The 12,075-nt window shown below is 44.7% G+C and overlaps 1 protein-coding gene across 1 annotated transcript in view; it reads left to right on the top strand.

Annotated features, from left to right (window-relative positions):
• The window catches only part of CRNKL1 (crooked neck pre-mRNA splicing factor 1), a 34,691-nt gene that overhangs the window by 20,794 nt on the left and 1,822 nt on the right, over positions 1–12,075 (top strand). The window contains exons 10-12 of the mRNA XM_063130172.1: positions 4,295–4,375; positions 5,325–5,564; positions 6,048–6,149. Of these exons, the coding sequence (XP_062986242.1) occupies positions 4,295–4,375; positions 5,325–5,564; positions 6,048–6,149 (423 nt within the window). The remainder of the gene's footprint in view (positions 1–4,294; positions 4,376–5,324; positions 5,565–6,047; positions 6,150–12,075) is intronic.

Here is a 12,075-nt window from a genome sequence, read left to right as displayed (position 1 = left end):
TGCTCTTTCTTATAATAACTTGAAAATTTCACCAGGACATCTCTGGGAGTTGCACCGCTTCTAAAGCCACCAACCCTGTGAACGCGCTCCACATCTTCTTCAGTTAGTTGCAGGGTTGGGACTAGTTCTTTAAACCAGCTTAGGAGATTCTTCCTGAGGTCCTCCCCTTTCTTCTCCCCCAGATTACGAACGCGTAAATTTGTTCTTCGTGAATTATCCTCTAAGGAGATCAGCCTCTTATCGTAGTCGTTAAATTTCACCTCTTGGTCATCTTGTATCTTTTTAAAATCTTTAAACTGATTTTTCATCTGATCCACCTCTGTCTTCAAAAAGCCTAATTGCTTTTCTCTTATAGCCATTTCAGCAGACAAATCATCCACCCTCTTGTTAGTTTTGCCAACTTCCATTTCAATTTTCATAAATAACTCATCTTTAGCCCTTTCAACAGAGCTGAAAATTGCTGCATCATCTCTCCCTGCTCTGCTGGCACTGAGCCAACTTTAGCAGCCATCTTGAGCTCTTCTGTTGCTGTTGTGGATTCTTCTTGCTTATCTTTTTGAATATCTTCCCCTTCTGCCTCGGCTACTCTTTGTAATCTCCTAATCGTATTGTTTAACGCGTGGGCAATCCACCGTGGCTTGGCCGCAACTTGTTTTTTGGGTGGCATATATTCGCAATTACGGCTGGTATTAGTTAGTTTCGTTTTTAACTCAGTCAATCAGCGCACTCCTGAGGGGTTTATTGCCGTGTTTAACAAAATTTACTGCTTGCTAAAGGAGGGGTGGCTATTAATCAGTCTCTCCCGACGCTGGCTTCTGCAATTAAAATTCCCTTTAAGATAAGCACTCCGTTTGGGAGACTTCTTATAATATCGCTCCTTGAAGTTCTTAAAGAAACTTCCTCTGCTCTAGCCCCCCTCTCTTTGCTTTTAGATAGCAGCCTTTACACAGCAAAATGCATTGTTCTTTCAAACCCCGTCTGTGGCTCAAAGCTTCCAAACACTTTAATCGCTGTTCTTCACCATTTCCAGCCCTGATACTTTTAGATGATAAGAGTTATTCAAAACCTACCGACGGCAGGAACAAATCCTCCTACTTCGCCATTGGGATGCTGGCTCCGCCCCCCTGTGTTCAAATATCTAAGGCTGTTTCTACACCTGCCTTCCCCCCCCCCCCCCGGGATCATCCCTGTGCATGCAAATGACACAGGGGATCCTGGGAGCAGACAGGGACAATCACTCCATTTTCCTGGGATAATCCTTAGGTGTAGAAAGGGCCTTAGTCTATTGGTCCACATCATCAATTTAGATCATCCTCTTCCCAGAATGTTCCATTCCTTCTGACGTACTTGTTTATCCCAAATCTGCACATTACTTCTGCTTTTCATATGGTCAACTGTCTGGTTTCCTTCTCTGTTCTTATGGGCACAGGGATTTTCTAAACCACAACTCTACCTTTCCATCACCCTGGACCTTTCAACTAGTTCCTTTAACAGGAATACATACAGTTGGTGTAAGTCACAAGTTCTTATAACTGATGTCTTTGAGCAATATCAAATAATATTTCATCAGGCCTTATCTAAACCAAAGCATCTAACCCTTAATACAGTGTTTTATGTGTGTGTGCGCACTTGCCCCCTTAATATTAAAATATTACCCCATCACTTGTACATCCATTTAAACCCATTTGTTGCCTCCAAAACCTTTTTCTATGCTATGCCAACAAAGTCTTATAACCCCCACTCTTACACATACTCAATAAAATTGTAATGAAGAAAATATCCTTCAGTAACAAATGAATAAAATCTGAGGTTAGTTTTAAAAGGGGAATAGAAGAATTAGTGGTGGGGGGTTATCAATTGCTGTTGACCATTATAACTAAATGGAAGCTTCATATTCAGAATAAGTTCATATTCCTCTCATTACCAAATGCTGCAAACAAAAAACAGCATTCTTCATGTCATGTTTATGGCCAGCCATCCTTCTGGGATCTCACTGTTAGTAACAGAATGCTGACGCTTGTTTGATCCACTAATGGCAGCCTGTATGTGTTATGAGGTATCCAGGGTGCTGATATTGCTGTGAATATAGAACTCTGCCTGACTTCTGTTTCCCTGTAATTTCTGCTCCTGTGTTTGTAAAATCAATTGTTAGAAATGCCCTGTAGCCTCCGTTACTGAATCCTCCAAAGGGCATACTCCTGCTTCCTTCTTGGGGAAAATCACAGGTGTTTGACTTCATAACCAATGTAATATTTGTCTGTCACTTTTACAAGAAAAGCAATAAAGACAGTGGTTGCATCCAGACTTAGTCTTACTTCAAGTAGACCCATTGAAATCATGCTACTGTACAACTTCAGTTCCTTGTATTGGAACGTGTCTGGAAGGTCAATGACACCATCCAGTGGGAAATTATCCTGTCCAAGCCCAGCTAACAGAACTCAGTTTTTAAAGTTTATTTTAAACAATTCTAACATGTACATGATATCATATAAAAGTTCAGTGAACTTTATCTCTTCATTTCACATTTATGTACCTTCCTCAAATTGCAATACGTTGACGGAGAAACCCTATTCCATTTTTTGGGAATGAATCGGTTGCAGTCATTTGTCACCTTTGTCGTTCTGGCTTAAATAAAAAACAGAAATATTGGCCCTGATGCAGCTTTTGTTGTTTATTCGTTCAGTCGCTTCCGACTCTTCGTGACTTCATGGACCAGCCCTAGCTGTCGCCACCCCTAGCTCCCCCAAGGTCAAGTCTGTCACCTCCAGAATATCATCCATCCATCTTGCCCTTGGTCGGCCCCTCTTCCTTTTGCCTTCCACTTTCCCTAGCATCAGCCTCTTCTCCAGGGTATCCTGTCTTCTCATTATGTGGCCAAAGTACTTCAGTTTTGCCTTTAATACCATTCCCTCAAGTGAGCAGTCTGGCTTTATTTCCTGGAGTATGGACTGGTTTGATCTTCTTGCAGTCCAAGGCACTCTCAGAATTTTCCTCCAACACCACAGTTCAAAAGCATCTATCTTCCTTCGCTCAGCTTTCCTTATGGTCCAGCTCTCACAGCCATAGGTTACTACGGGGAATACCATTGCTTTAACTATGCGGACCTTTGTTGTCAGTGTGGTGTCTCTGCTCTTAACTATTTTATCAAGATTTGTCATTGCTCTCCTCCCAAGAAGTAAACATCTTCTGATTTCCTAGCTGCAGTCAGCGTCTGCAGTAATCTTTGCGCCCAGAAATACAAAGTCTGTCACTGCCTCCATGTTTTCTCCCTCTATTTGCCAGTTATCAATCAAGCTGGTTGCCATAATCTTGGTTTTTTTAAGGTTTAACTGCAACCCAGCTTTTGCACTTTCTTCTTTCACCTTCGTCATAAGGCTCCTCAGCTCCTCCTCACTTATATTGATCTTGATGCAGCTAGTTGGTCATAGCTAAGGCCCATTGAAGCCAATGGAGAAACTAATTGCAACCAACATGTCCCATTGCTTTCAATAGGACATAGTTTAATTATGTGCATGTTTATTCACATGAGCCTCGTGTGGCGCAGAGTGGTAAAGCAGCAGTTTCTGCAGCTCAAACTCTCCCCACGGCCTGAGTTCGATCCCAGCGGAAGCTGGTTTCAGGCAGCCAGCTCGGGTCGACTCAGCCTTCCATCCTCCTAAGGTCAGTAAAATGAGTACCCAGCTAGCTGGGGGAAAGGTAATAACGGCCGGGGAAGGCAACGGCAAACCACCCCGCTATAAGGCCTGCCAAGAAAACGTCAGTGAAAGCTGGCGTCCCTCCAAGAGTCAGTAATGACTCAGTGCTTGCACGAGAGGTTCCTTTCCTTTTCTTATTCACTGAGGCTTGCTGTCACATAAGAGAATATAGAACTGCTGAAGACAAAACAGCCAGCTGCATAAGTAGATATGATTCCCAACACATTTCAAGAAAAAAAATTCATGGGAATTTTCTAATGCTTCTTAATAAAAACTGCTTGGGGCATGTTTTCTCTGATACAGCACCTAAGCAGCTATTGGATTCACTGCCTTAGTCAAAGCTCTTTCAATTTGGATTGGAAGCATTGCTCCTAAATTTAAATTTGTATTTTAAATTTGTATTTTTGCATTGCTGCTATTTTTATCTGGTTGAGCTTTTATATTGTATTTTATATTATGGTTTTATACTTGAATTGTCTTAATTTTGTAAACCGCCCAGAGAGCGTCGGCTATTGGGCGATACAGAAATGCAATAAGTAAATAAATAAAGTACAAAAAATAATAATTAACAAAATCTTTGTATTTACCCCTCCCCCCAGTTTACATTTGCCAAAATATGGCTGCTCTATGCTCAATTTGAAATAAGACAGAAGAATCTCCAGCTTGCCAGACGAGCACTGGTGAGTAAAACAACATGATTTTCCAAGTTGTTTGCTTTATGGTGGAGAGGAAATTATCAAACTGGCTTTTGTCTGATCTCTCTTGTAACGAATATATATAATTTTAAGCCCTGTTGGTTTTCTTTGTATATTGAGCAATAGTTGAAGGTATCTCGTTTTATCCAGCAGCATTACTCCAACCCCTTGGTTTTATTGTTGCAGTTCTATGCAATTGCTGAAAGTATCTGTGATTTAGTAGGCATAGTTAAAGATTTTTCCACACTTTTAAAAAGGACAATGCTAGAGAATTTTGTTGCTAGCTATTAATGTTAGCATTAACTATAACTTAAGTATAACTCTGCATTTCCCAATGCTGTAGGTATCCTTCTACTAGTGATCATTTGCATTTGTCCCCAGGGAAGAACTGATCTGGCATGTTGGTGGCTTCTAAGCTGAATAGAAGGGAGGGTCGGGACACTTTCTACCTTCCAAATTGACTTAGCCTATAGGAATGCTCCATCCCTAGTTTGCTTCTGTAATCAAGTTCTGGTAAGGAGGGGAAAAAAACTACCTGGGCCGAATGAGCACCTGGGACACCACATATTAACTGATGAGGCTCCACTCCAAGCTGGCTTTTCCATGTAGTTCACACCACCATTAGACTAAGGCCACCTGTTTCTGGGCAGTGCCGTGAGTTTTGCCGGTTTCTCTTACATTTTATGTCTGGGTCTGACATTTTTACAGACCGCAGGCCCAGGAATCTCCCACCAATCAGGATAGCAGATGCAACTCTCAGAGCGTATCTTATGAACATGATAATGACAGATGTGGGAATGAGAATCAGACATTAGAAGCCCAGTCACTACAACTTTTGGACATGTCTAAAAACACACACCATGTTGCCACTTATGAATATGCACATATACTCTTTCTGACAAGCTTTAAGCAATTTTTTTACTCTTCTTTACAGGGAACATCCATAGGTAAAAGTCCAAAGAACAAACTATTTAAAGGCTACATTGAATTGGAGCTGCAGCTGCGAGAGTTTGATCGTTGCCGGAAACTATATGAGAAGTTTCTAGAGTTTGCACCTGAAAACTGCACATCTTGGATCAAATTTGCTGAGCTAGAAACCATTCTCGGTGATGTTGACAGGGCCAGAGCTATTTACGAATTGGCTATTGGCCAGCCACGACTGGACATGCCAGAGGTAAAGAGGGGTTCTGGAGAACTTCTCAATATGCTCTGCAACATGTTTAGTCTGATATGGAAATAATGTAGTGGGTCGGATGAGATTCAGCCATGTGCAACCAGTCTGGTTGAAGTAGATTTTCCCATCCCCTCCTTTCCATGACAGCCCTTGAAAATTCTGTGCAGAGGGATGGGGACCATGCTGAATAGGGTGAGCTATGGTTCAGGTGGGAGGGGACATCCCCCCAAATCTGGCAGAGGTAGCTTCCATGGAAAGGCAGATCTTGGATACAACCATTCTATTCAACTTATGTAAGAGTAATACACAGAATTCAATTTTGAATACATTTTCCTTGCTATACCTGATCTGCTCACACAAACCGATGTGTGTGTAATATATGTTGGCTTTGCTGAATCAGGTGTTTATATGCATTGCTTGTAACAAGCATTTTGCAGAAACTGTTCTGAATCTTAAGAACTAACCTGTATTCTCTCCTCTTAGGTTCTTTGGAAATCTTACATTGACTTTGAAATTGAACAAGAAGAATATGAGAACACAAGAAATCTTTATCGGCGATTGCTTCAACGAACACAGCATGTTAAGGTACGTGTGCGGTTAGGCAAAGTTAGTTTCCTCTCTAGTTGTAGTGGCAAAAACTACTGCTTTATGCACTGTTTTAAAGACCCAGAGAAGGAATCGGGCTATAATTTGGGCCTTCTTAAGTGATCTTTCATTTGAAAACAGGTTTGCTTAGCATGTGAATGGGTTTATTTAGGCAGGGCAGCCTTTAAAATTGCTACAGTATGTTAAGATCTGGAACAGGCTAGAGGTATGACTTTGTGAAGCCACTGGATTATCGGGTGACCCACAGCACCTCTAGTATATTTCACCAAAATTGATCCATTTTAGGACTTGGGAAACCTTGGAGCTGGGTGGTGTCAGTGGCAGAGTGGTGGTCCGAAGTCCCAGATCGGAACATTGGTACTTACCGAGAAGGTTCCTTCTGGGTTGGTGTGCGGAAGGCATCCCACAATGGGTTAACTCCCCCTATTGCCCAGGAAAAGCAGGGACTCACATGACTGAGTTTTAAGCCCTCTATTGGTCTGAAGCTCCTCCTAGCCAGTTCCGTCCATGGCTAAAGCTCAGAAATTGAGAAAGGAAGCATCTCTTTGTATCATAGATAAGGAAGAACCACAGAGGAACAGATAACTTATTAGTAAGTACTTAGAAATCAATCTGAGAGTACAAACTTTGAGGATCCTTAGGAAAAGGTCTGGCCGGCTAAATGCAGAGACAAGTGGCCTGATAGACTCGGTGGTGTTTCAGGGTGTGGTTGGGATGCCTTCCGCACACCAACCCAGAAGGAACCTTCTCGGTAAGTACCAATGTTCCGTTCTCCAGGTTGGTGTGAGGAAGGCATCCCACAATGGGATATGCAAAAGCTAAAACCCCTTATCTGGGTGGGAAAATCTTAAGCCGAGTCTATTGTAGTCCTACAACCTGCTGGAGGACTCTCCTGCCAAAGGAGGCATCCGCTGAGGCATATGTGTCTATTTTGTAATGTCTTATGAAGGAATTAGGACTTGTCCAGGTGGCCGCCTTGCAGATTTCTGCCAGAGGGGCATTAGTACTTAAGGCGGCTGATGTGGCTGCTGCTCTAGTGGAGTGAGCTGTGACTCCTAATGGCTTGGGGAGGCATGAGGCCTCATAGGCCGAAAAAATACATGCTTTTAACCACCTAGCTAGGGTAGATCTGGTAACCTTCTTGCCCATAGCCACAGGGTGAAAGGAAACAAACAGTGAATCAGATTTTCGAAAGGACTCTGTCCTTTTTAAGTAAACTTTAATGGCTCTGCGGACATCCATCTTGTGCCAGGCCTTCTCCTGTGGATGAGAAGGGTTAGGACAGAAAGATGGCAGAATAAGCTCCTGTGACCTATGGAATAGCGTTTTGACCTTAGGGATAAAGGTCGGGTCTGTTCGAAGGACGACAGAATCCTTATGGAAGGTGATGAGGCCTTTTCTGATTGAAATGGCAGATAACTCTGAGATTCTGCGAGCAGATGTTATGGCCACAAGGAAAAGAACTTTTTGTGACAAAATGCGTAGTGGGATAGAGGCAATTGGTTCGAAGGGAGGTTTAGTCAATGCAGAAAGTACAACGTGTAGGCTCCAGGAAGGAAACCTATGGACAATGGGAGGACTCTTGAGTGCGGCTCCACGGAGGAATCTTTTGATGTGAGGGTGTGAACTTAGTGGCTGCCTACCAGGCCTGGAAAGGACTGATGACAGGGCTGACGTTTGCCTGCGCAGGGTACCTGGTTTTAAACCCATCTGAAGGCCTTGTTGGAGAAAGGCTAGGAGTTCCTTGACACCTGTTGCCCGTGGAATAAGCTTCTCCCTTTCACTCCACCTGCAGAAGGACTTCCAGGTTGTTTCGTAAATTCTGGTGGTGGAGTCCTTGCGGGATGCCAGCAGGGTGGATATGACATCCTCAGAATAACCCAGAGTTAAGTAGATGGACCTCTCAGCAGCCAGGCGGCTAGTTTGAGCCAATTTGGGTCTGGGTGCAGTACTGGTCCCTGAGACAAGAGATCTGAGATCTGGGGCAGGAACCATGGACCTTGCACTGCTAGGGCTAGAATCTCGGAGAACCAGGGGCGTCGGGGCCAGAAGGGGGCTACTAGGACTACAGTGGCTTGTTCCTTTCTGATTTTTTGTAGAACTCTGGCTAAGAGGGGGATTGGAGGGAATGCGTAGAGCCTCTCTTTCGGCCAGTTGATATATAGTGCATCTATCCCTTCGGCTCCGTAAGACTGGAATCTGGAGAGAAATCTTGGCAGCTTGTGGTTTTGCCTGGATGCAAACAGGTCCAGCGTTAGTGGGCCGAAATGGTGTATGATTCTCTGGAAGACTGCTGGATGTAGGCTCCATTCCCCTGGGTCTATTTGTTGCCGACTCAGATAGTCTGCTGTATGGTTCAGGGTCCCTTTGATGTGTTGGGCTGATATGGAGGCTAAGTTCTGTTCGGCCCATAATAGCATGCTCTGGACCTCCAGGTGTAGGGAGAGGGATTTGGAACCCCCTTGACGTGTTATGTGGGCTCGTGTTGTTGTGTTGTCCGTTCTGACTAGGACATGAGAATGTTGCAGATGGCGTGAGAATGCTTTTAGACCCAGGTGTACTGCCCTGAGCTCCAGCCAGTTGATGCTGTGGCATTTTTCCTCTGCATTCCATTTTCCTTGGGCCAGGAGAGAGTTGCAGTGGGCTCCCCACCCTTCGAGGCTGGCATCTGTTGTCAGTAAGATCCTCTGAGGCTCCTGGAAGGGGCTGCCCACCTGCAGATTTTGGAGGTCTTGCCACCACATGAGGGAGTCTCTGACGTGCAGAGGGAGAAGTATTGGGAGGCGATCCCTCCTTGCTATTTGAGCTTGGAAGGGCAATAGGAACCACTGAAGGGGGCGAGAATGCAGCCTGGCCCATGGGAGAATGCCAAGGCATGAGATCATTAAACCCAGAAGATGCGCAGCATCCATTAAGTTGGTTATTCTTTGCCGATGAATTGCCCTTGAGCGGTCCTGAAGCTTGACTATTCTCTCTGGGGAGAGGAATATTAAACCCCTGGAGGTGTCGATAAGTGCTCCTAGATGAGGGAGGACCTGGGTGGGTGTGAGATGGCTCTTTTTTCTGTTTATGACAAAGCCGTGTCTTTCTAGGCACTCGACAGTTGTCTGTAGATCCTGCGAGGCTTTCTGACTGGAAACAGAACGGATAAGAAGGTCGTCCAAATATGGATAAATATGCACGCCCTTTAGCCGGAGATGAGCTATTAGTGTCACCATGAGCTTGGTGAAGATGCGGGGTGCCGAGGATAGGCCAAATGGAAGTGCTTTGTACTGGTAATGATAGTTCTGGTACGTGAAGCGTAGGAATTTTCTGTGAGGTAGTGAGATGGGAATATGCAGATATGCCTCTGTGAGGTCTATGGAAGTCAAATATTCTGCTTTGTGAAGGGCTTCTTTGATGGTTTGCAATGTCTCCATACGGAATTTTCGATATTTGACAAACCTGTTCAGATGCTTGAGGTCCAGAATTGGTCTCCAGCCTTTGCCCTTTTTGGCTACTAGAAATAAGATGGAATAAATACCTTCATATTTTTCTATGGATGGTACTGGTTCTATCGCTCCTATTTGAAGTAGACGCTGTATGGCGGTAGATAGGATGTGATTCTTGGTGGCGGATTGTGATGTGGGGGATGGGGTGAACCGAGGGGGAGGTTGTTTCCAAAACTCTATGAGATAACCATGGGAGATGGTGTCCAGGACCCAGCGATCGTCTGTGGATTGTTCCCATGCTGGGAGGAAATGTTGAAGTCTCCCCCCGATGAAGGGTTCCCTGGCGTCAGAACTGCTGTCGTCCAGACCTTGAGGCCTGGAAAGTAGAAGGGGGTTTGGCAGAAGCGCTAGAGGAGTTGGCGCTTCTGGACTGAAAGCGGGATCTGGACCATGCTGGTTTAGGAAACCTGTAGCTTTTGGATCGAAAGGAAGATTGGTTAGTGGTCCGGAATGGGCGAAAGGATGTATAAGACCGGATGAGTTTTTTATCTTCTCGCCGGAAGGATGAAGGCATAACTTTTTTCTTATCCTTAGTCTCTATGAGGACATCTTTTAAGGCCTCTTCTCCAAAAAGGTGTGCACCTGTGAAAGGTACAGTCGCAAGATTTCCCCTTGAGGGAAGATCAACATTCCAGTGCTTAAGCCAAATGGAACGTCTGGCCACATTAGCAGCTGCTATGGAGCGGGCTGAAAACTGAAGCGCATCTTGTGTAGCATCAGCCAGGAAGGCAAAAGATTTAGAGAGTTTGAGCAGTCCTCTGTATAAAGTAGGCTGATCTAATTCCTTATTGTTTATTATGTCTTCCACCCATAAGATGGAAGCTCTAGCGAAAAAAGATGATACTGCTGAGGCCCTTAAAGCTAATGCTGAAGCTTCAAGCGCCTTTTTTAAAGCTGTATCTGATCTTCTTTCCCCGTGGTCTTTTAGGGGAAAGTCACCGTCTTTTGGCAATACAGCGCCTGAGAGCAAGGCCGCCACAGGGGCATCTACTAATGGAATTTTTAATTCTTCCATCACATTGTGAGGAAGAGTATAAAACCTCTGTGCTGTACTGACTCCCTTTTTCCCCTGGAGGGGAGATTTCCACTCCTCCTTCATTAATTTATTAAAGGAATTGGGAAAAGGTACCTCTCTGGTGGTTGGCTTGGGTTCTGGAAACATCGCTGCCCCTCTAGATAAAGATTGCTGTTTGTCGGGTTGTACTGGCTCCCTAGCTAGAGAGACAATTGCTTTGGACAATAAAGGTAAAAAATCCTCTTTGTTAAAGAATCGATCAGCCGAGATATGGTCTGTAATTTCTATGTCTGACCATCCACCCTCCTCTCCTTCTGAAAAGAACTCCTGCAGTGACATTATGGAGGAATCACTGTCATGGTGGGGCTCAGCCAAGGGGGTCTTGGATTTGTTAGAGCGACCTTTGGCTATGGAGTATGGGTCTGGAGAGTCGTCCCCAGAGCCTGCTGATGAGTGCAGACTATGGGAAGAATTGGGCTGTTTTGACCTGAAAGCCTTATTTTTGTTTTTTGTTTTATCATTGTTTTTATTTTTGTTTTCTAATTGTGGAGGAGGAGAGGAGGAAGACTCAGAAGTGTGCAAGCCTCTGGTGCGTTTTGCAGAACGGCTTGATCTCAAGGTTTGCTTGTCTAACAAATGGTCAGACAGATTATCCAGTACTGCCTTAGTGATCTGTGCTAAAACAGATTTATCTATTTGAGCCATGCTTAGGATAGGCGTTGGGGCTATCTCATTATTCTGTGTCTGAGCAATGGAGGAGGTGGAAGGAGGAGGGGCTTCCCTTTGCAAGTTGGAATCGAAACTGCAACTCAAAATGGCCGCCCGCTTTGTTTGGCGGGAAGCATCCACGTGGGGGAGAAAGAATGGATTTGATCTCACCCTTGATGCTGTTGGAGCATCCAGCTGCTCCGTTGCTTCCTCCTCTTGTTCTGAGTGGAGAGGGTGGCGTGCTGAGCCCCCGACTCCCTCAGTCTCGGCCGCATCTTTTGAGGCCGGGATCGCACCGTTCCTGGTGTGTAAGAGACTCAGCGAGGGGCCTTGGCCTCCGGGCTGGTGATCTCTTTGATCCTCCGCGGCTGGGAGACTCAGTAGGCAGCCTAAGCCGGCAAACTGGTTATCTCCTTGACCTTTCTGGCAGGTCATCCTTTTGTCTGCTGATGGCTTCCTAACGACTCTCACATGAGTCGTTGTTTTCTTTTTCTTTTGAGGCTTCGAAATGGTTTTCTTTGCCGGAGGGGTCATAGAGAATGATAGGCAAGCGGCAGAGAAAAGGAAGCAGAAAAGGGTTTTTGTTTGTTTGTTTGTTTTTGGTAAGAGAAAGAAAGTCAAAGAGGTAAGAAGTTTAAAAAGTGTTAGAAATAGAGATAAGCATAGGCTTGAGATAGGAGGAGATGAGAAG

The sequence above is a fragment of the Elgaria multicarinata genome, chromosome 7, assembly GCF_023053635.1.
Source record: "Elgaria multicarinata webbii isolate HBS135686 ecotype San Diego chromosome 7, rElgMul1.1.pri, whole genome shotgun sequence".
NCBI lineage: Eukaryota > Metazoa > Chordata > Lepidosauria > Squamata > Anguidae > Elgaria > Elgaria multicarinata.
Note: the sequence above shows the minus strand (reverse complement) of the source record. Positions and strands in the feature narration are given on the sequence as shown.